Here is a 24,984-nt window from a genome sequence, read left to right as displayed (position 1 = left end):
TTTGATCTCAGAGGCCTTTTCCAAGCTGATTCCACGATTCTGTGTGACTCTTCATATATTGTTACCTCCGTGCGGCACTTCCATAATGCAATTAAGCTTGCAGAGTGACGCTTCTTCACAGAAAAAATCCTCAGGAGGCTGAGACAACATTAAGAGCCTGAATGTTCCTGTGATCTCAAAGTACTTTGATGAAATCTGAACCCCAAAGTAGCGCCACATCTGTCTAAAAATCTCTCTGCTCGGGGCTGAAGGGGCCCAGCCCTGCTACAGCATCGGATCGTAAGGACGCAGCAATACGCCTGGGCTGTATCTGAGCACAAACACAACACGTGCCCCTGTATTTCTGTAAGTGACCGGTTTATTTAGCGCCATCGGACCGCACGAATGCTCCAACGCGCTCATTCCCAACATGGACCCGCAGCGCCACAGCACCGGGGCCAGCCTGGCCCCGCCCCGCCCCGCCCGCCGCACGGGGCAGCACTGACCAATCACAGGGCAGCCTCCCGCAGGGAGGCGGAGCCGCGCTGTGAATGGCAGCTGGCGAAATAAACAAGTCGCTGCACTGGTCGGTTTCCCGCAGCGTGGGTTTCCTGTCCGCCGTCCATTCCCGTGTTCCTCCTCCCTCCCTCGCTCTCTGCCAGCCAGAGGCGCTGCGTCCGGCCGCGCTCGCCGCTCCAGCCTCTGCGCGCAATGTGAAGAGTCAGCAAGTTCCCAGCGGCCGCTGAAACGCTCCGGTGTCTCCGGGGAAAGCAGTGCGCCGACGCCGCCCGGCCGGGGCGGCCCGAGGCATGCCGGGAGTTGTAGTTCTGCCGCTACGGCGTCCCGCCTGCGGCGGCGGGGCCGGCTCCCGCAGCCGCACTACGACTCCCGGCACCCCGCGCGCCGCGCCGCGAGGAGCCCAGTTGAAGCGGGTGGCGGCGGCGGAGCGCGCCCCCTCCCCCCCCGCCGAAAAGCCCCAAACCAAAACAAAAACAAACCGCCCCCCCGTCCCCCTCGCCCGCCGCCCCCGCCGAGCCCCGGACATGGCGGCACCGGGAGGGGGCTCCGCCAGCTGCGGGTGCTGATCCGGCTGCCGCGTCCCCCTGCCCGCCCGTCCCTCCCCGCCCATGGGCGAGACATGGACTACGAGTTCAAGTCGAAGCTGGCGGCCGAGCGCGAGCGGGTGGAGGACCTGTTCGAGTACGAGGGATGCAAGGTGGGCAGAGGCACCTACGGGCACGTCTACAAGGCCCGCCGCAAGGACGGGTAAGGGCCGCGCCGAGAACCCCCTCCACACACCCCCTTCCCCCCCCGCACCAGCGCCCTCCCCTCCTCCCTCCCTCTCTCCCTCCCTTCTCGGAAAGTTTGTGGCAGTGCGGGGGCCGGAGCGCGGAGCCCGCCCGGGATCGCCCGCCCCGCGCCGGGAGCGGGCCCCGCTGCCCCGGCCCCGCCGGTCCCTGCCGGCTGCTCGGAGTCACCGAGTCAGGGAGGCTGGAAAAACCTCTGAGACCATCGAGTTCACCCTATGGCCGAGCATCACCGTGTTCAACTACACCGTGGCAGACACATCCAGTCTTGCCTCAAACACCTCCAGGGACGGTGACTCCACCGCCTCCCTGGGCAGCCCATTCTAATGTCTAATCACCCTTTATGTAAGCAGTCCTACCTAATGTCCGACCTAAAGCTCGTCCCGCTTCCCTCCGCCATCCCTGGTGCGGTGTCACCAGGCTGTGCCCTGGGGTCGCCTTCGCTTTGCACGCCGTGTTTCGGGTCGTCACTTTCATCTTTTGTGTGTCCGCGTTCGTACTTTGGCGTTCTGCTCCGATTGCTTGCAGGGGATTGGGAAGCCAGGAGCACCTGGCCCCATCGGAGCGGCCGGGCAGCTCCCGGGCCGTGTGTGGGTCCCTGGTGTGTCCCCAGCCCCGGGCACCCCGCTGATCCCAGTGCCGGCACGCTTGGCTTGACAGCCTGTCTGGGATGCGCTCCTTGTAGGCAGAGCTGGCGGCTGCTGTCCAGTATCTACGCACAGGTGTGTCTCCATCACTTTCCCGTGAAAGAGCAGAATGCAAGTGCCTGTCCCCAAGCACCTGGCTGCTGGCTTGATCCAGAGGGGTCCTTTAGGCATTAAGCCCACATATGATGGCTAAGCAAGGTTTCTTCTTTTCTCTGGAGAAAAGACAGCTGGGGATGGATATTCCATGGATGCCATTTTCACTGTGGTTAAGAGAGCCGTGGGGAGACAGGGTTGTACTTTGGGATTGCTTGGTTGGCGTGCAGTTGTTGAAGGGGAGCAGTCCTGAGGCCTGAGCAAAGCTCTCGTGCAGGTGTGGATTCCAAACAGCATCCTTTGCTTTCAGAAGAGCTATTGAGCACTTTTTCAATGTCTTGTGTGTCTGGTGGACAAATACAGGCTGTGTTTGCAGAGTGTTCTAAGCATACTGTAAGGCTGGATAAAATCTATCTGTGAATTGGGGGTCATTCCTTTCTGTCAGAATGCTAAAGGGAATAGCCTTCCATTCTAGCCAACTGAAAGTTTGAAAAATAAGAGACTGAACGTGGAAAAATGACAGCTTTTAAATAAAATTTTGGAAGTGGTTAAGGGAATGCTGCTGCTTTCGCTTAATTGAGAAATCTAAGGGTTTTTCTGTAGGAACAAATGTCATTCATGAGTGTCTTGAAAATTTAAACTCTGAATTAGGAGGTTATAGTATAAAAGTGATTAATAACTGAAAAGTGGACACTAATTCCAATGAAAAATTAAATACTAGGAAATGAGCTCCGATTCTAACTAGCTTGCTCTGTAACCTTAGGCATATTAGAGTACTAGGAAAACTAGATAGCTAACTTGAACTGTCACAGCTTTTCCAGATTTTACAGCTGCCACTGAGTTCTTCCAATATTTTTGAGTTAAGTGGTCATGGTTGCTTCTTTTTCCTAGGTATTAATTTATAAATAAAATGCTTATGTAAAACATACATGGAATATATTAAAGGAAACAGTAATAAAACCATCAAAAATGCTAGTTAAATGTTTGTTGCTGTTCTTTGATATAGTAGGCCTAAAATTGCTCCTCGTCAGAAGAACATAAAAAAAGGCAGAGCTTTGGATTTACTTTTTAATGAAAGAAATTTGATGTAAGTTAAAACCAGACATTTTTCACTCCCATCATCTGCAATGGAAAGCCATCACAGGAGTTACATTGCTGCTACAAAGCACTGTAAAGAACATGTTTTCAAAATCCCTACAATAATATCAGTACGAGAAATGCAGATGGGTAGTAAAGCGGAAGTAAATATGATAAAAAGATAGCTAATGTGTCAGAGGTGGGAATAATCAAAGGGAGACCTTGAGCTGTAAGAAAACTTACTGGTAAAAGGAAGTGCAAAGTTTCAGTGCTGTCAGATAGATTGACATGTAATATAACATGGCACAAATTCAGCTGTACTATATACTCAGAGGCTTTGCTTCATGAAGCTTGCAAAGTGGCTTATTTTTTCTCATTTTTCTTGGTCTTTATTTTATGGTATTTGTGTGTTCACTCTTAGTTGCTTTTGTGTAACTTTACATCCTTGGGTGAAAGTAAGATGTGAATAATTTAGGGAAAAAATTACAGAAAAACTGAAACCATTAATGTGAGATAATTTTCTTTATGTAAACACCTAACTAAAGTACATCTGCAGGTTGGAGGATATTTAGCATTAGTTCTGAACTTTAAGGGGTCCCTAATGAAAGAAATTAGCAAAAGAAATCCAACAGTGGTGCATATTTGTGTGCTGATCACTGGGGGCTTTTGAGCCTCATGTAAAGGAATTTTTCTTTAGCTGATTGCAGAGACTGTTTCAGTATTTCCAATTTGCAAGGCATTCCTGTGTAAAAGAGAAAGATTCTGGCTTCTTGCTTCATATAGTCATTTTACGGTCTCAGGAGACTGAGGGCAATAAGAACCTTGTAGCTCTGTAGAAATTCAACTGAGAACTTGTCACTTCATGTTTCAAAAAGTTGGCATATGAATTTTATGAAATAGTAAAATGTGTTTATATGGAGCTTGGCAAGCTGTTCGATAAAATGCTTGTAAAATAGTGGTTGTGTTGCTTAGATCTCCATGAACGGCTTGTGCATAAAAGCAGTTTTTTGACAAAGCAACAGCTTAGTTTGGCTTTTTCAGCCTGGAGTAGAATATGATTTGGGCATGTTTCTAGTGAGCTGACTGGTTTCTATAAAAGTTAAAAGATTTTTTTTCTTTTTTTAAATAGACAGTCAGATTTGAACAATGTTGGTGTTATATTGGAACCATTATCTTTTTAGAGATTTTGAGCAGCTGCAGCTTCTGTTTAGTTCAGTAGTGTTTGTATGGTCTGATGAGGTCTGGAGGTACTACTTGTGTTATACAATTAGCTAAATTAGGCACCTGGGTTTACAGAACCTCTGTAGTCCAAAAGATGTAGAAAATAGGTATTTATATAAGCTACCCAATCCTTTATTTCATGTAATCTAAAACTGGGTCAGTGACTTTGATGGGGGAAATCATGATATAAGCCTCATGATTGCAATTCAGTCATCGATATTAGGTTTTTAGCTCTTTTTGTAGAAAGAAATGTTACAGTCTGTAGCAGTAAAGTCTGGAAAGTTTGTTGCAGTTTTTTTGTTTGTGCTTTAAAGCATCATGTTGACTTTTTCAAAGTGTTTTGTTGGACACATTCACGTCTGTCTAGTAAAGCAAAGAATGCAACTTTTCCAGTCGTGGTTAGGAAAGTGTAGTTTTGTTTCATGCCTTACCTCTCCTGATTATGTTCCTTGTCACTTCTTTGATCACATTCTAAGCTATGATATTGTGCTTAGTGGTTTCACTTCTTGTGTCTCCTTCTCATAGGAGAGGCTAGTCTTAGCATGAGTGAGGTTTGGAAATTGTGTTTGCTGTGTATGCCCGAGTTATTTTCCTTTGCTTTTTCGAAATGATCGTTCTTTGAGTCCTGGCCACTCTAGAGAATTTCTGTTCCTTCACCGGGATGTCAGTCCACCTGCAGGTGGATGTTTGCATGAGTCAGCAGGCTGAAAAGATACCACTGCTGGTTAGTCAGGAGCACAAGGAATAGTGGGTTGCTTGAGTCAAGTAGAAAATAGGCCACTCTGTTCTTCATTCTGTAGCAACCACAGCAGATGCAACACTTGCAAAAGCTGTATCTTCATGTGAATAAAATTTATTTTTTATTCTATTTATTACTCTATTTTATTTTATTTATTATTCTGTTCTATTATTTTATTTATTATTTATTCTATTTATTGCTGTTTCTGCTTACCTGTAAACAAACAACTTAGGTGGCTGCTTTTTCTCAATCCTGGGCTATTTTATTTTTTAATTGACTAGCTAGCTGCATTTGGGCAACAAAGGTTATAATAAATATTACCTGTATACCTACTTGGAAAGAAAAAAGAAAGTAATTTTAGTTTGATCTGTATGTTTCAGAACACCTTTCAAAAAGCAAGCATTAGCAGAGTTTTAATCTTGTTACTGAAGGAATGACAGAAATAGGAAGTGATCAGCTTTCAAAACGATGGCAGTAGAAGGGCCAGGGTTTGTACCCCGGGGCAGCTCCAGGCTCACTGCCAGCTCAGTAGCTGGTGCCACCCTGGGGGACCCTCCTGCCACGTTATCCTTTGGCAAGCATGGAAGGTTGGGCACTGCCCTAAACTTACAATGTATCAGCTGAACCAAGTGTGTGCGTTTATATGCTACTGTAGTAGTATACTTTTGTAACTTGTCAGATTACTTTATTGTTACTGTACCTGCAACTTTTAAAAAGAAAGTTGGTATAAAACTGGTGTCACCTTCTTTGCCCATACAAATTTCCCTTTTGAAAACTGGGAAACAGTGATTCAAGTCCAGAACCATCACTGTAGAATACAGGTAGAGGGAGGGAAAGACAAATGAAATATTATTTCCCTCTTCTCTTCCCTGTCTTTCAGTACTGTAAGCTTGTAACTGAAGAGGAGAGTCTGTTTTCCTCCTTGGACTGATATTGGTGTGCAGAATCACTAATGTAAGATTCTTTACTCACAGCATCCAAGTCCAAGTGCTCCCTTCCTGGCAGTGCTCAAGGCCAGATTGGATGGTGCTCTGAGCAGCCTGCTCTAATGAAAGCTGTCCCTGCACATGGCACAAGGTGGAACTAGATGATATTTAAAATTCCTTTCAACCCAAACCATTCTGTGGTCCTATGAAAGTTAAGACATGGGGAGAGAAAGAAGGATGAAGTATATAGCCAAGGCAAATATATAATTTTAATGCAGGAATGTCGCTTATGGTTGTGGCCATGTCAACTTTCATTTGTTTCAGTTTTTTTATTTGATGAATATTCTTTCTTTGAAGCAGAAGTGGAAAAATATTGATTAAGAGAGTGAAAAAAATCTACTATGAGGCATGGCTCCATTGGAAAAACAGAATTTCTTCTGGGGCAACTTGGTGTATTTGGTATTTGTGCTGATATTGTTATATTGTTCAGAGGTTGCATCTGGTCACTGTGGTGGCAGAAAACTTAGTGTAGAAGAGGTAAAGGTAATCTGCTTGATCTCTTAAGTCAGTATTCATATAGCAATTAATTTGTGTACTGTTCTCCTCATACTCTAATTTTGTAAAACTTAAGTAATTTAAGTTGTATAGCAGGAGTTTGTCAGGAGAGGAAACTTGCACTCAAGTTAGCTAAATGCTGCAAGTGAGCAACGTTGGTGGCAAAATGACAAGGGAATGAGTACATGTGTACTGCAGTTGCATTTACTCTTAAAAGAGAGGCAACTCACTGATGTGGCAAAGATTATACTCTCTTGAATGTGCAACTGGTGTATTATTTACCAGTGCAAGTTGATATTTGCAAGACATTTTAGAGTCTGTGATAATTTGTATCTTTATATTTTCTTACTTCCTCTATTTGCCATTGCCTTGAACATAAGTAATTTGAGTGTTGTGCTGTAATTGCTGTTTGCTAATATAAACCTGTGACAGGCTAAATCAGAATTATTGATCAAAGTCAGAATGCAATGTATTAGATCCTAAACAATTACTTCTCTCTGCAAGAAAATCTTGTACCAGTTATGGTATCTGAAAACCTGTGGCTTGCTTTCCACTTTCATATTTTTTCTTTTCCTGATGAAACTTCTTATCTTGAGGAAGGTAAAATGGCTGAAGGTGTTTATGCCTTGCTAAAATCTCTCAAAATCAAAGAAAACCTAAATACTAGATTTACCTGCAAATCCTGAAAATACCTCTTAACCACTGAATGCTCTCAATATATGTGAGAAGGTGCAGCAGAACTAAACCAAACCTGTCTAACTAGTTGCCTGCCATGCATTCTAATAGAAAAGTCCCCATCTAGGAAGAGATAATTAGGACTTCATATCTGTGCTTTAATGAGAGCTGCTGTTGCAGCTATACTGTGACTTTGCTTCCTGCCCAAGAGGGTAGTGCAAGTGGTGATGAGTAATTTTTAGTTCTTCCCACAGACTCTTGCATATGGTTTCTGCCATGGCTGTTTTGTCGTTTCTTCTGTTACTCTCTCTGAGACTAAGTGCAGAAATGAGCTGTAAAGGACATCATCCCCTTTTAGAAAGCAAATAGTATTTGGCTGATGTTCTGTCTGCTACTGTGACAAGCACAAAGGTGGTGTGGTGGTGGTAGGAGCCTGAGAAAGAAAGGGGTCAGTAAGATGTAGAAGGGGTTGTATTTGAGAGAAACAGATGAGTTTTTTCCCCAAACTTGCAAAGAAAGAGTTGTACATAAATTAGCCCATAAAATATGAAGTTTAGTGGTGTTTTTTGATTTTTTGTTATTTTTTTTTAAGAAATGGAGAGGTCAAGAAGGTTCCTGTTACTGATTGGGGGGGTTAAGGGTTTTCCAGTAAAGCTGCAGGAAAAGGAAGTAAGAAGTTGAAGGGGAAGAAAAGTTTATTTTCTACACCCCTTCTAATAATAGGGTGCAAAGCAAGATAGGACATTGACTAAGTCAGAAACTAAATACCTGTTGTGTGAACTGCTTGATGTAGCAATTTAATATGTTATATTTCTGGGTCATCCAATCTAACATGTTATATTGTGGGTAGATGGGTGGAGGTGTTTTTCATAAGTTTTCACATCATGTATGATTTTAAAAGAAACCGAAAAATCAGCAAAAACCCCAAAGCCCCAAAACTTGTTGTGCTTCATAATGCTGCACCTGTGTTTGTACAAGTAACCAAAATTTTGGTGGAATATCCTAACCAAATCGCACTAGAGATTTACCAATAATATTAAGTTTTAACCTATGTTGGAAAATGCCTCCTGAAATGCTGTTTGCCTTTTCTGTGGCCCTAATCAAGCTCATGATTTTTGTGGACTTGGGTCAGGAGGTGCCTTTGTCCTCTGCAGCACCGAGTTCTGGGTTGTGAAGTGACTCTGTTTTCGTGCACTTGCTGCTGCTTTACGTTCGGTGCAGGGGGAGGAATGGACTCTGTGTGTGATCTGCTCCTAAAGATGTGTTGTTCTTTGAGCTCCTTTGCTGGCATTTGAGAACTGACAGACACTGCAGTTTTATTTATTTTTTGACTGAAACAAAGTGTTAGAACTTAAAGATTTATTTGTTTCAATAACAGTACATTTGCTTGAAGGAATGCTGAAACTGGTCCAGGACAACTGCATTTTGGCTAACTCAGTATGTGACTTCAGGAAATGAAGAACAGTTTCTACTTGTGTAGCAAATACAAGAAGTTTATTGTTTTGACTTGAGTTTCATGTTTTCTAAATAATATAAGTTTATAAAAGACCTCCCAGCTCTGGGAACTTGGTTTATGTGGTTTGCTTGACTGTAAATTAGATGACTGACAGATAACAAAGCTAGTTGTGATATTAGAAATCATTATACCTCTTGTGAAGGTCACTATTTCAACAGATTCAAGAAGAAAAAAGTGCAGAAATATTTTAAACCAATTTTTTACGAAGTCCAGGGAAAGTCTTTAACTCAACTGAAACTTAACTTCTATATCTGATGTTTTTATTAACAAATTTTTAGACTTATCTGTGGGAGTACAATCCTTTCACTTAGTGATGGGAGTTTGTTTGAGAGAGTTTATGAAATATTGGTGTACCTAATAAGACTGGACAGAAGAAATGTTGTGGAGATAATATCAAATGAACCTTTTCAAAATGGGTGTCTGTAAACATGGGTTTGGTTTGTGTTGTGATTGGGGTTTTTTATCCTTTATTATTTCTTTATTTAATTTTACTTTGTTGGAAAGCAGAACTGACTGCTCTGGTTGTGAGAAAGATTGAAGAAGCTGAGATTACTGAAAGAGTGGATCCCTGAAGGGCACTCTTCATGTTTGTGTCTTTTCTCGGTTTAGCAATATTTAAAACAGTATTTTCAAGTGAGGCCACTGTGTAACTGCTTATTTTTCCCTCAGTTGTCATCTGTTTTCTACTAAATTAATGATCTTGAAATACTCTACAGTTGTTGATCTTGTAGATGAAATCACCCTGAAGACAGGCTTTCCAATAGACAGAGCAATGGCCATAGCTTCCTGTGTGTGCTGGGATTGTCACATTGCTCAGTTGAGTATCAGGGTTCTGGGCTAAATAAATGGGGACAGTGTGGCTTTAAACATGTGTTCCATAAAGTGGGCCTTGTGTGCATTATGATATATTTTTTTTTTTTCACTCTGTGCTGACTTAAGTAGAAAATGCTATTGATTTCTTTTTGCAGTCAAGTGAAAATAAGAGTTATAGGCAGTTACAGTCCTGACTTAGAGGCAGGAGCTAAATCTGCTGGAATGGAAACTCCATCTGCAGGGGTGCTTTGCTGTTTTGAAGCAATGCATCTGCTTTCCTCAAGCATTAGTTGAAGGAAGAATCAATCCTTTTTGTGTGGCCAGAAGGTTTTCTGTCTCTTTTGTCCCTCCTTTGTTTTGCCATCTTTATTAAAGCACTTGAAAGCATTCACACAGGTGATGCTGGGCTTCAGCTCTGGCTGTGATAGTCCTTGACTTTCCCACCTCTTTGGTAATGTCGTGGGGCCTGAGAGCCTGAAGAGATACAGGGGCCTCTCATGCATGACATTTCTAGCAGCATGTTTGGCTCTGAACTTGATTGTTTTGAGAGAGATACTTCTTACAAGTCGTGAATTCTGCAAATTCAGAGGTGTTTAGAGAAAATTCTCACCTATGTTAATAATGAATTGCCATGGATTCATGCTAGTATTTAACACCTTGCACATTCAAAAATGCTGTGTTTGTTGTTTGTGTTAATTATTATCAGTGCAGCTGAGAGTGGGTGTCAGCTCATGTCTTTGAATGTGTCTATTCCTGAAATTGAGTTTATGTATCAGTTGTCTTGTTCTCAAGGGCATTGTAGATTTCAAAGTTAGCTTATGTTCATATCTTTTGATTAAAACCAGTCATTGTACTGGATAACCAGTTGTTCCTTTGCCCAGTTCTGTCATGCTTCAAATGAGAAATAGAGGTAGACAAATTGCCAAATATAACTTGACCTTCAGAACAACCAAAAGACTAGTTATGAGTAGAATACCATTTATTCTGTTTTAAGTGTCACTTCACTGATGGGGAAAAAACAGCATAAAACTTCATCAAGTGATGTTAATAAACCTCAGATTGTGATAGAAGCCTGTTCTAATTATGGGACATGGAGTTCTAAAATTCAAAGGAAGCAGAATACCCCTCCCTTTCCCCAGAAACAGATATGATAGCTGTCTAAAGACCTTGTTTGTTTTTGAGAAGTAGCAAGGTTGTCTTAAGGCTGGAACTAAGACCTCTGGAGAAATCCTCATCCCCTGACACTGAAGTGAGTAAGAAAGGTGGAGATGCTCCATTAAAAAAAAAAAAAAAAAAAAATTAATTTTTTTTTTTTTTTTTTTTACATTCCAGACTGAATTAAATTAGACCTTATGGTAACTTCAGGGACTTTCCTTCCAGTCCTTCTACTTTATTGTGAGAGTCTTGTTTCAGCTTCACAACTTTTTAACTGTGGTAAATATGCTCTGTCCCACTCTGTCCTACTCATTTCATATATAATTTGGGTCTTGTTTCTTGTTCAAGATCTGGGTGCAGCTGCAGTACCTAAAGGCTAATTTACCACCTAAGAATTACACCCATATTGTGTTAGCAAGCTTTCATGTAAGCATGGCTTTGAGAATTGATAATATCTCTGTAGATGGTTTGAGTTAGGAAGTCTGAATGAAAAGAACAGAAAATTTGTGATAGATCTCTGATAAATCTGGGCTTTCATGTACTTTAGGGGAAGCATTTGATTGTGTCATGAGTCAGAAAAGAAAATCTGAGTAGCTGCAGCTTTTAGACCGTTGCCCTTCTATTAGGTTTTACATTGGGTCAACAATTCTGTTTATTCTGCTATAGGCAAACCTAGTGCATTATAGGGATTTAGAAAAAAATCTGCACCTGGTATTTCAAACATGTTCTTGCTGGACAAGACCCCAAAGAAGTACAGGCTTCCTATTATTTGGTGATTTTGATAGTAATTTCCCACCTACCAAAGTTTCAGTATTTAGCCAGATTTAGCACTACATAGAAAGAGCTGTGATGCATGTTAAGCTGGGCAGTGTAGTTACAGTATGGCTTTAGGACTTAAAAAATTCCAAAATCAGGTAGCTCATTTCTTCACATTTACAGTTAGTCACAAGCATTCTTCTTAAGTGATTTCTTATGAAGCAAATGGCAGATTCTTTTTTTGGCATAGTCTTAGGACCCTGTTTCTATGACCTTGGTACATAATTTGCTGACAAATAAAAATTTGTTTCCTCTTTATTTCAGAGGTGTTTTTCTCCTTGCTGCTGCTGTTCGTTATTTTAAGGTCACAAATCCTCACATGCGGTATCCTTTCGGGCAGGGAGGTTTTTCCTAAATCTGTTCATTATCTGCAATCAATCCTGTCTGTAAAGAAATAAAATCAGATACAGCTCTCTCCTGCTTAAATAGAGCAAATGCTGGAAAAAGCTACCTGGAGCAGCAGAATAATTTTACAGCTTTCAGGGTTTAATGCGAACACTTCAGTTTTTACCCTTACAAACAGGCTGTCAAGTCTGCTTACCCCAATCTGCTGTGAATGTACTTGTATGAAATTCACAGTTCTCTGTCACTCCAGATACTTAGGAATCAGTCTAATTTTAGCAATGGCAACAACCCTGTAGCTGGTTGAGCTCTCTGAATTTTCATCAATAAATTTGGAGTGAGGGTGGCAGTGACTGAAGTTGTGCTCTCTTTCCTTGCAAATACAAAGTTTTATTATTATAGTATAAAGGCTGAATTTTAATAGATAAAGGTTAGTAAGATTTCTGTAGGTCTGGTATTACCTAGATCTTAGAAATTAGATCTTTCACTTAATTTCTGTCTGTGAAGTGAAACAATCTGAAATTATTGTTAACAGTGAGAAGGTATTTGTGCTACAAAGATTTGCTTTTAAATTTCTACATTAGAAACTAATAAAGAGAAGAGCATATGGTTAAGTTATGTATAATGGTGCTGGAATACTTTTAGTCTTCTTACAATGATATTAAGAGACCTCTACTCCCCATTACCAGTCAGTGAAATCATAGCTGGGAAAAGGCATAATTTTTTTTTTTTTTTAATGACAGAAAACTTTGTCAGTGCACAGATTCACTTTTTGTCCTTTCAATCAGCTGTCTCCTCATGCATGAAGAACACATCATTTATGTTAGGTGAAGTTTGTGGGATATTTGTAGGAATTCAGCATCTTTTGTGATGCTCTGTGGAAGCAGGCAATGTCAAGGGCATTGTGTTTAATGCCAAGGAGCTTAGCATCACTTCAAGAACTTGCCTTGTTCTTTAGCATGTACATTTCCCCCTGAGTTCATAAACTGGTTTGCAGAGGAGTAAACAAGGGGAAGGATATCACTAGTGTGGTTTAGAGATACATTTGAGGTTATTCTACAGGTTATAAAGAAAAATCTGTTTCAATTTCTCACGGGGTGCTGTGATAACACAGAGTGTCTATTAATAATGTGATGCAGTTGGTACTTTTAATATTGAACTCTTTTAGTCTGACTAAACATGGCAGGTTTTCCAGCAGGTGAAGCTGTGTGTAATGGTTCTGCTTATTTCTTGTAGTGTATGTGACGAATCTTTTAAAAAAGCCTAATTGTAGTAATCATTTGCTCTGTATTTGAATGTCTCTACCAATTTGTAGTAGACTTAAGCTTAGAATGCTAATTTCATCAACAAAAAAATTATATTTTCTTAAAAGGGCTTGTTTTTTTTTAACCAACTAACCAAGAAAAAAAGTAAAAATGTAAAAAATTCACAGATTGCATTATGATTCCTGAGTTAGCCTTCTTTTGGCATGCATTTATGCCAATTGACATTGACAAGTCTATGAAATTACTGAAAAATGGAGTAGTAAACCACACAGCATTCAGGAATTTGGTATTGCATTTTGAGAAGAGTGACATCTAAAATGACATACAAACTTCTTCCTTTTGGATGTGTTCTTAGGTTGTTCTGAAGGGTTTCATGGGTAGACCTTAAGTCTTGGAGGTAGCTGAAGATAGAGAAAAGTGCTGCCTCCTTGTGTTATTCTGTGTATATACTGAGGTATCTGGTGTTGTCTGGGCTTTGGAGTGAGACCTAGTGGAGTTCAGGAGGTGTCATCAGGTAATGGCACCAATGAGATGAGAAGCATTTAAGCCCCTTTTTGAAAACCAGGACTGTAAGGTCTTGAGACAAAAAAAGAAAAAAAATCAGAAATGCAGTACTTACTGTAGCATTTTGTTTCAGTTCCAAAAAGCTTTTTCCTTTTGTTTTCCTGGATCAGCCTTGGACATGGTATTTTCACTCTAGTTCTTTTTAATGTTGTATAGTAGAGGCTGTCCTGTTTGATGTAAGCTTGTTGTGTTGCTCACATCCTCAAGTTTATTTGTAGATGTTTCAGATAAGATACAAGCTCAGCTTTTAAAGATTGAATAGTTACTGCCTGATGGGGAGTTTGGTTTACCACCCTGCTGTTGTCCACAAAAATTGAATTTGTTACCTAGTGGGTAACAAGCTGATAACTACACACTTGAGAGAGACATTGATTATTTTATTTCAGGGGTCTGCAAGCCTGGGTGCCCAGTGGAATTTCACGAATCAAGTCCAACCTTGATCAAAACCTTTTGCTATTTATACATGGCAGCAAACAAAGGAATTAGTGTTCATTGGCTACAGGTTACATAATCCTCATATTAATTAGTGTTCTATCTTCTGTTGGTTAGTGGTTCTCCCTCTTCTCATGCTCATCAGTCCCACGGTGTTTCTCTTTTGGCCGATGGGTTTTTGGGTCAGTGATCCCTGAGCTGGTGGTCGGGATCTCCCCCTGCAGAATTACCTTCTACCCAGTCACAGCTGGCTCAGCACAGTTCCTGGGTAAGGTTTATTAGTTTCTTGCTTATCTTGGGGCTTCTGCCCAGAGTCCTTGTGGCTCATAAATTCAGCATTCTTTGTGTTCTGCTGTCAGTGGTACATTCTTATTCCCAACTTTAGCCTCCCTCTGGGTGTGAGATCACTGAAACCTGTCAGGCCCTAAAGCTTAAGAAAAAGCTTAGCAATTCTGCCAACCAGCAATTTGTCTTTCTAACACCTGGGCATCACTTAGAGCTTGAGGGCTGCTGTCTGTTTCACAGACTAAATCTCTCATCTTGTTGATAAGGCTTGATCAAACGTTAAGGAACATCTCTTCTTAAGAAAATTTTATGTATTCCACAACAATGTATTTTGCAACATTGCCAGTAAGAGGAAAGCCCAGGTCCAAGTGACATACATGTCTGCCCTTTCCGTATGAGAAGTCCTTTCCTGTGACTGACGCATGTTCTGTTTGCAACACCAAGAAAGTTCTCACCGAACCTCTGGGGGATGCATCAGCACAGAAACTAGCTATGCAGTCTACAGGCATTACTGCAACTCTTCACAGTAGCACAATGAGGTAAATGCCTGCTAGTTTCATCCATTCTTTTCATGGCCAAAAACAGCCAGTTGTAGTTCATGTCATAGTGAACTTGTCTGGGTCTGAGTTGTGGGAACAGTCTGTAGCTGCTGTGAAGTTTTAGCTGCTGCCTGTGAAGGTGAAGAAAGACAAATCTTTTAAAGGGCTGATGTGGTCAGTGATTTATTTTCAAATTTCTGCTTACCATCCTTACTGTTTCACATTTTGAGTTAATGTAGGTCTCAAAATGAATTAATGTAAGTGCATTGAAATGCAACATGTATACTGCTGGCTAGAAATAAATTAAGATCAATCTGTAGATTCACAGCCTCTGTCATTTGTGACTGGTTGTCATGTGGAAGAAAACCAGCTGGCTGAGCTGCTGACTGGATAAGGCTTGATATGTTTAGAGGTAAAAGAAAATTACTTTCCTGGTCTGGTAAAGAATATGCTCCCTAGAGACACCATGGGTAGAGTTTTTGATCTAGTAACTCTTTTTGGCTTAGTGACTGCTTCTATATCCATAAAAACACTCAAGCAGAAGAATGCACTGCTGTTTGGAAAGGATTATATCCCTTTTTCCAGTCAGTCATAGGCTTCTTTTCTGGTACTGTTACTTTTCTAAAGGGCTATGGCCATGTGCTAAGTACAGGATTAAATCCATGAGCGCTTACCTAAGGTAACCAGTGCTCATCAGTGGCTTTGCTGTGGTGTTCCAGATGAGGTTTTCAGTTAGCTTCTGGCTGCACTTCAGTGTCATGGTTTTGCCTTTTTGCAACTCTTTGCGATCTCCTGCTGAGTGATTGACTTAATTCTGTCTGGCAGCAATTAAACAAAGTGATCAGAATGTAACCAGATACCTGTATGGACATTGTGTTCCAGGCAGGACTGTGAAGGACACTGAACTCCATAGTGTTCCCAGGCTTTGTTGTACAAAATCACAAATACTTAAATTCCATCCGTGTTGTTACAGGGGTGAATTGTTATTTTCCATTACGTTTTTTTCCTAGCTAAGTCTTGAAATGGTTTTATGGTGAACTTTTTTTGCTTAAGAAAACATGTACTTTAATTATTAATTATTTATGGTATTGTGCACTTAATTTAAGGTAGCTATTATTGGTATATACTGTAATGATAAAATCTGTATTAACTGATGTGATAGTCAGTTGTAGCTTCAGAGTGATTGCAGTCTTTCAAGCTAGTTCCTTCATGTGGATAATTAATTCTGAAGTTGGGATGCATGTTAAATTACCTGTGAATTCAAGAGAGATCATCATTGAAAGTCTTCAAATTTGAATAATTGGGATGAAACCACTGTTTGAACCATGCACTATTTTCAAATCCTCCTATTTTTCTTATGGTCTTGGGCAAGTTGTTTCTAGTTTTCCATGCACTTGTTTGTAAAATATTTTCCCATATGATGGGAGGTCTCTGAAGTACAATTGCAATAGTTGAGACATTTAGCTCCTTTGAAAGGTTGTAATTATTCTAATCTTCTGAACAACATTTTTTAAAAGTGAATTTAATACTTTGTTCTTTCAAAAGCATTTGGAAAATGTAAACTGAAAGCTGAAAGTGTTACCCAGAAGAAGTAGTAATCATATTTTTATTTTCTGCATTGAATACTGCAGCTGGACATCAACCACTGAGTACGGTTTTTTGAGCCAAGAGGACATAGTTTTCCTTTGCACAGTACAAATCAAAATATTGACAGTAACCGTAATTGCAAAGTGTGATATGTATTGGTGAGGGAGAAAAGCTTGATCTTGAACACCAAGTTTTTATAGTGGAGGAATGTTCTTAATACTTGCTGGAATGCATGAGGACCTTTGTGTTTGGTGCTGCCTATGGCAGTCTGAAATACCAGTTGGGAAGTTTTCAGGAGGGCAGTATCTTATACTGGCACTATAATTTTGGTAAAAAGTTAATCCCTCTTAGAATAGCATGAATTGTAATATTTCTGAAACCAGAAGCTATGCTGATTTTCATCTTAAACCCCTAATTTTGGAAAAGGGAGAAGCCTTGTAGTGGTGTGATGTGCTGCTTGTTTTATCAGGCAAATTCTTCTGCATCAGTTTGAAAAGTATTAATAAAAATGTGAATTCACAGCTTCCTGAAGTGTGGTTTCACTTTGAGTTCTGCACTGGTGTGTTTTTTGCTCAGGTTAGTGAACACATTGCCACCATTAGCCCGGGGTGGCTGTTTGATATGACCTGCTTGATTAAACCTTGATCTGTGCTGCTTGCTTCCTGCCCTCAAACTCCCTTACAGTTGGAGGTGAAGACATTCAAGTTAGTTGACCTGTTCCTGAGACAGTGTTTCTGTGGACCAGATAGAAATGATTGTGAGCAGAGACCTTGCTTTCTGCTTGGCCATCCCTGGCATGGGTGTCTTTTGCTTTGTACCAGAGCTGTGTGGTTTGTGGTTGTTGTTTAGATTTGGTGTTAACTTGATCATGCTTGCTTTGCTCCAGTAAAAATGTACTGATATAGGATTTGTTAGAAAAGGATTTATAAAAACTTTCCTACTGTAATTCTGTACAATTTCTTGAAAAGCATTCAGAGCTCACTGGAGTTTTTCTGAGATTAAATATAAGTACTTCCTCCTGTCTCAAATGTTTCATGAGAGCATTGATCTTTATGGAGTTGAACAATGTACTTACCTATCTCACACACCATTCAATATTATTTATTGAATTCTTACAAGTGAGGAAATAGCTAATAAAATACCTATGTGTTCTTTTCTTTGAACACTTCACTGAATAACCAGAATTGTGTTTCATCAGATTGCAATGGCTGACTTGCTTTTGAAATTTTGAATATATTTCTTTCTTTTTCAAATTATCTTGAATGGGAAATATTATTAGCAAAAATACCACTTGGTGGATACTTTGGAAAATGCTTTAATTAGCTATTAAGCTTCCATAATAAGGACAGTTAACTTTGGGAAAATATTTGTATAGACTTGTATTTCTGCCAAAGCCAGTAAATAGTATTTAAAGGAGACTGGATTTGATTCCAAAGCTGTTGGTAGAAATAAATAAAAAATGGTCAGGTTGGGAATATGATCTCTTTGGAGTTCTTTATCCTTGCCATCCATTTATTAAAGATAAGCATTTCATTATCCTTATTTTTGCTCATTTTTTACAAAACCTAGTGTTTTAGAACTATCGGGATTGCAGCTCAGTATGACTGCTTACTTTTCCCACATGCTGTGATACCTTAGGTTGTTGGATTGTTTGAGGGTTCCTTTAAAGCATCTTACAAATGAGAAATTATGAATCTTCCAGTTCTGCCTGGAGTGGCTGTCTCTCAAGTGCTGACAGCCTCGGTGGTGTTCAGCAGTGCTGCTGAAGGCAGTGTGTGCCAAGTGTCATGCCTGGTCTCTGCAGTGACCTTCCCTCTGTGAAGGTCTGAGTAACTGGATGCAATCCTTTTCATGTAGGACTAGTTCAAGGCTGGCCATATCAGTGTGTTCCTGTGCCTGGCTCAGTAGATGTGCCAAAAGAAGGATGTGATGCCATGCTGTGTGACTACATTGCTTTGGGATTCCAGCTGATAGTTGTGCATGGGATTGTTTGTGCTGCATAGTTTAAACATGACCATAGTTTAAATGCCATGATCAATTTTGTATGCCCAGAGTTGATTTTGGTTCTGCAGAAAATATAATTTTGTCTTCAACAGTCTCTATAAGTGAATTGAGTTAATGGAGTTAATACTTTGCAGTGTATGGAAATCCTCTGCATAGACAGCAGGACCATGTATAAGAGGGGACGGGCATTTATTATTTACTGTTGAAAATTTGGACTAATTAGTGAAATCTGAAACAATTCCTGAGAGACAAGGTGTGCTTTTATTACCTGTGTTTTCATGTGTAGTTGGAAAACATATGTAATTTTTCAAGTTAAAATTGTGTTTCAGAAAGTGTAGCTCAGTGTTAACTGTAAACATGCATTGAGGGCTTAGCTGCTACTGAAAATTACTGAGAATAATACTTGCCTGTGTTACTTACAATAGGTGCAGATGGCTATTATTTCAAGTTACCTCATCTTGTCTTTGCATTTTTCCACTCAGCCACTTCTCAGGCTGTGAATTTTGGAGGAAGATGGTCAGGTGAAAGGTGGGAAACAGACTGGAGCTGGGAGGGCACAGGCTTGGAGTTCAAAGTCAGAGAGACTGAAGTCAAATTAAGACTCAAGTGCAAATTGGGAATCTTTCTGTATGGCAAAACAAAATGGTTTGGGACTGGAAGAAGGGCCAACTGAAGTCTACCAGAAATGCCATGGGGAGTTTGGATAGAGGCTTGTGGGTTATTGAATTGTGATTGAGTCTGCAAAGGGGCATCAGCACTGTGGGCATCGATGCCTACCAGCATCTGTCACTGACAGCTGAATCCTGCAAAACCATGTTGGCTGGTTCTGTTGTGTCATGAAAACGTCAAGATTCTACCTGCTTTTCTTATTCTTTTGGTCATCCCTCAAAATAATTTCAAGCTGTGATTAAAAGGATACAGTGCCGTATTTGGGCTGAATATTTTCTCATATTCTGGTATTGTACATCAGAGCACAGAGTTTCATGTGCTATGTAGGGATCTGTCAGTAGCCAGTGCTTATTATATAATTAGTTTAAAACAGTAGTATTTCAGAAATAAAAGTGGATTGAGAGTGGCTGATAAGATCAAGAAAAAAACTTGCCTTTCCCAGATATTTCTAGGAGAGTTTTCCAGGCATGGGGATAAGACTGCAGTGTTTTCACAGTAGTAGACAGTACCCTGGAATTTCAGTGGAAGTGTGCTCCAAAATTCTGTGTTTGCAGTTATCTGCTGATATTATGTCTGTTTTCAGAGAGAAATGGGTATAGTTAACCAAGTGGTTTTTTTATGAAGAAGTTCTTATTTGGGAACTGTAAGGTCTCTGTTAAAAGGAAACTTGCTTTTCATATCAAAGTGTAATTTATGCATAAAAACAAATTGACTTTTCAGCTTCTTGATCCAGACCAAATTTAAGTGTTTCTTTGTTATATTGATTGGTGTAATGTAAGTCAGAGCTAAATATATTTTTCTCTCTTTTTTTCTTGTGTGTGCAGAAAAGATGAAAAGGAGTATGCACTGAAGCAAATTGAAGGTACAGGGATATCCATGTCGGCCTGTAGAGAGATTGCAGTAAGTGTACTTAAACAAAAGTGATTTTACTGATGTTATTACTCAATAGATATCTTATTTTCCTAGAATTAAGTAACATAAGGATTATCCAAATGTTTTCTTTAAAATGTGCAAGCATGGAAGTTTATTTAGATCTGAGCCTTTTAAAGAAGCTTTTAAAATCATAATTTTAGTTCTTTTTAGGTAATAACAATGCCTCTTTCTGATAGAATTTTGTTTCATCATTTATGTGTTGAGAAGGAAATAAATATGAGCTTCTAATTGCATACTTACTTTAAAAAAGAATGTTTTTAAAATGACTTGAAAGAAAAAGGTTCTGAAAGACTACAACTACCGTCTGAAGTCCACTTACTAACAATGTATTTTATTTTAGAATAATGCTAGTTTGTTCTTCAGTATTTGAGAACAGTTTGGTCTCCTCATTTTTAATTTGTTTTGTCAAGTACAGAGAAATTTCATAGCAAAATGAAATTATATTTTTTGTTATGTCTTTTATTACATACCTATGAAAGTAGAATTTGATCTTTAAATGTTTTTTATGGCTGAAAATGTGCATTAATGACAAAATGCTAGATACCGAGTAAAATTTTGTAATGCAAGTGTTTCTTGTGTTGCAAAAGAAGTGCACTTGCTTAATCAAATATTTACCTTGTCTTACTGCTGTCATTATGCAGTCAGCTGTTGAAATGTATCTTAGGATTGTGCCTAAAGCTTTTTATAATCTGGTAGTGTTGCATCAAAATACAGCATTCAGATGTGCAATGCAATGTGAGGCATTAGAAACTCATGGTGTCCATGAACTGAGCAAAGCACTGGCCTGTTTAGTGTAGTGTCCATGGTGATTCTGTAAGAAGAGACTTAACAGATAAAACTGCTCTCCTTTTAAAGTGCTTATCACTATATGGTCAAGGTCACTTGTGGATTTGAGAGGCAGCCATACTGTCAGTCACTTTACACAGGATTTACCCAGTGACCTTTTTTGCTAATATTTCTGCCTTTGGAGGATATAGGAAATCCTCTTTTAACATCAGTACTGGGTTATATTCTTGATGCTATGAAGTAATTTTTGACAATATTGAGGAGGTTTTGCTTCTTGGATTCTTGTCCTTTGTTTTAAATTGTACTACTGTGGAGATGTGTGGATTAGACTGAATGAAACTTTCCTGTGGGCATGGTAGCACTGTGATATAGAGCTGGTTCTGTCTACTTGGATACTACAATGTAAGGAAGGAGAGAGCATCAAATTATGTTTTAGCTCCAATGGTACATCTTTCTTTTTTTTTTTTTTTTTTTTCCGATTAGTAGAGCTTTGTACAAAGGTCAGCACAGCTTGTGAATTTTGGCATCTACTGTGTAAGTGACTTGACTGCTTTCAGTGGTTCTGGTAATTCTTCCATGAGCTATATTTCCTTCTTCTTCTTCAAACCTTATTTTAAAACTAACCTGAGCTAATGCAGCATGCCATCTTTTGCCTCGGTGAACTTTCAGGTCAGATATTAGAATTGTGAAAAAGGTAAAGGTGAAATTGTTGAAAAAAAATTGTAAAGTTTTTATCATATGGAAACAGGCTAAAATCAAGTGCATTTTCCATAAAAAGATACAGACTTCTAAATAATGCATCAATAGCTTATCTTGTATTTAAAGGTGCTTATATAGGTGACAAAGAAGGTAATGTTTACTGATTAAATAAAGATTATCAGCCTGGACAGAGGCCATTTAAAAAATGTAATGAGTAGTTCTTTTGGCATTTAACCCTTCCCCTTTGCTCCAGCAGCAAAACAAACCCAAATCCCACTTTGGAAGATGAGAAAATAACTGCAGCCCCAGTGTACCTGGTAGTGTGTGTGTATGTTCAGAATATTTTAATAGTTCTGTAAACTTTAGGCACTTGACATTGTACTCAAGAAATATATTGCTGTGCTGAGAGACATTCAGTTTTACAGTCCAAGACCATTTTGTGAGTCTTATTGCATGGATAATACCTATAAAAAGATCTGCTGGCAAGCTTTCCCCAAAGGAAAAGGCAGATGACTCTTCTCTTCTGACATTACAAATCAAGTTGGTCTGTCTTTGCTTAGGACTTCAAAGCCTATGAAGTTGCTCGTACAGCTATTCATTCATAAAAGCTTTTTCTGGAAGAAAGTTTATATCAGTAAAAACATCATATAGGTTCCTGTGGCAAGTGGTTGTTGGTTTATTTCAACTGTAGGGTGATCCCTGCTTAAAGAATCCTTATTTCAGCCAATTCTGTTGTATCGAATGTGAAAGCATTAGAAAGTACTCTTCATACCTCAAAGAGAGAGAGAACTGTGTGTGTGTGTGAGTGTGTGTGTGTGTGTAAACATCTAATTCCCTGTAACTCAAGTGTGTTCTGAAGATAACAAGAATACAGAAATAGCATTTCAGTTATGAGGCAGATTATTGCTTGGCTTAAGCAACAGCATTTTTTGAAGAGCAGAGCTGTAAAATGTGAATGAGAGTAATGAAATAGTGTTTCTATTTTTAGATGATTATTGAGTTAATGAATGTGACATTTCTTTCAGCTCAAGGCTTGCATTAGCTTATTTTGGAACCTGAGGTTGGTTGAAAGGAAGACTTTAATTCTGCTGCTTTTGTGTTTTACATTTTTTCCTTACCGTATCTAAGTAGGTTCTCTAGGACAAGAAGTGGAGACACAAGAAACAGACCAGAGAAGTATTGTTTGTTGAGGCTGTTATTTTCATGTTGGATATCTTGGCCATAATTTGTTAAGACTCAATAGTTATGACTTGAAAAATCTGCAAACAGGTAGTAATGGAATTAATAGAATTTGGAATTTCTTTATCAAAAAGCACCAAGGTAATACAGCTTTATCTGAGATTTCTTGTCTCAAAGGCTTAACTTCCTGTGAGAGTATATTGAGCTAATTCAAGGACTTTGTTGTTCACAGTAAAGACACTATAAACTTTTAATAGTAGATTTTGGGAAAAACTGATTCAGAAAAAAAGAAAAGTAATAAGCCTTTATTTTAGTTAGTGCCATTCACCAATAATATAAATTGTACATACATTGGTATGTATCCTGTCCCTGAGCATGGAAGAACTTCAGTGCAATTGTTACTGGCTTATTTAGACGATATGATGAGGTTCAAGATCCTAAGTCAATGAAGCATGTAAAAAAGTAGGATCACTTTAAGACTTTAAGAGAGCAGACCTGAACCTTTTCAGGTATCTACTTGGAAGTATTCTGAGATGCAACCCCAGGAAAACTTTTTGGTATTCAAGGATCACCCTGTTTCATCCTGGCAAGCGGTGGCCTTGGTGGATGAGCTAGGAGCTCCTTATTGAACCTGGACATGAAATAGAATTATATATGGATTGGAAGTAGGGATAGGAAGAACAAGAGAAGTATAGAGCTGCTGTTTGATCTTGCAAGAATAGGGGTTAGAAAAGCCAAGGCTGATGTGGAGTTGGGTCTCACAAGGGACCAGAAGAGTAACAAGAGAGAATTCTGTGTGAATATCAAAAAGAGCACTAAAGAAAACATGAGCGTGCAGTTGAATGGGACTAAATGGTGTGGAAAAGGCCACCATACTCAATAATTTTTTTACCTCAGTGTTTAACAGGAAGTCTAACTTTCAGGAGTCTCATGCTCTTGAGACTGGAGAGAAGGTTGAGGAAGGAAGCCTTAGCTTGGTGGAGGAGGTCCAGGTTAGGGAGCACTCAAACTGGCCATACACAAGTCTGCAGCACCTGATGAGTTGCATCCACAAGTGCTGGGAGCTGATTGGATTTCATTATGAGACACTGTTATCTTAGGAAGATAATGGTGAGTGGAAGAGAACAAATGTCACTCCTGTTTCCAAGAAGGATTAGGGGAACCACAAGTTGGTCAGCTCTGCCTTAGTTGCTGGGAGAATGATGAAGAAAATCCTCATGGAAACCATTTCCAAACACATGCAGGGGCAAGATGGTGATTGGAAATAGCATGGATTTTCAAAGGAAAAATAATCCTTAACCAACCTATTCATCTTGGATAATGAGATGTCTGGCTTGGTGAATGGGGTGAATGCTCTAGATTCTCTAGATGCTCTGCTTATCTTGACTTCAGTAAGGTTGTTTATGGTATCTTCCATAATATTCTGACGGAGCAGCTAAACACATCTACAGACAAAAATGACTCCACTGAAAGGTTCCACATGAAGCAGTGACTTGAGTCAAATGTTCTTAGATGTTCTTTGGTCAACTTCTGGTCCTTCCTAGGTTTTTGTTGCATTCTTGTCGATGAGAACTACCCTTCTTTCAAGGATATATTACCAACTCTAGCCTCTTTTTCTGTTAATAGTGATCTTAAGTCTAAACATAATTCAGTTTTTCTGTATCAGGGTGGTTTTACAGCTCCTTTTTTTTTTTTCTTTCCCTGTAGGGGGAAAAAAAAAGAGACCAGGGTGTTGCAGATTATTTAAATGGGGGAAGCAGAGCCACAAACCAGCATTGCTAGCCTAGTTTTTTTAAGGAGTGCCCTAAATTGGTGCTGTTTTGCCATATGTGAGTGTTGGGTCTGGGTCCTGTAACCATTCTAGTTGCCACATCCTGTGCCTGTGTGTGCTGGTTGTTAGGGAAGGCTGCTCCTTCTGGGAGGCCTTGAAATGGTGCCAGTATGCTGTGGCACACCAGTGGGAGCATTAGTTGGCCTTTGTTGTTCAAACTTGCATTTATGGGTACAGGCTAAAATAAATTCAGACTATAATGTTAAATGAGTTACTGAAAGCTCAGTTGAACAATTTAGTATGCACAAATCATTCTCAGGCGTTTTGCCTACTCATGCAGTATATGTTCCAAAGTACTACAGCATACAAGTATTTTGGGTTCTGAGGATGGGCAAAGTTTTAGAGGCCTT

General features: G+C 39.7%; 1 protein-coding gene across 4 annotated transcripts in view; it reads left to right on the top strand.

The window, feature by feature from the left end:
- The first annotated feature begins 533 nt into the window (after positions 1 to 533).
- CDK19 (cyclin dependent kinase 19) overlaps positions 534 to 24,984 on the top strand; it is a 121,098-nt gene continuing 96,647 nt past the window's right edge. The window contains exons 1-2 of one of the 4 annotated variants that reach the window (XM_079297535.1): positions 534 to 1,245; positions 20,031 to 20,106. In XM_079297535.1, coding sequence (XP_079153661.1) covers positions 1,118 to 1,245; positions 20,031 to 20,106 — 204 coding nt within the window. In that variant the 5' untranslated portion in view covers positions 534 to 1,117. The remainder of the gene's footprint in view (positions 1,246 to 20,030; positions 20,107 to 24,984) is intronic. The other 3 variants (XM_079297538.1, XM_079297536.1, XM_079297537.1) reach the window with 3 other exon arrangements.

This window comes from Erithacus rubecula (assembly GCF_903797595.1).
Source record: "Erithacus rubecula genome assembly, chromosome: 2".
Taxonomy (NCBI): Eukaryota; Metazoa; Chordata; class Aves; order Passeriformes; family Muscicapidae; genus Erithacus; species Erithacus rubecula.
Note: the sequence above shows the minus strand (reverse complement) of the source record. Positions and strands in the feature narration are given on the sequence as shown.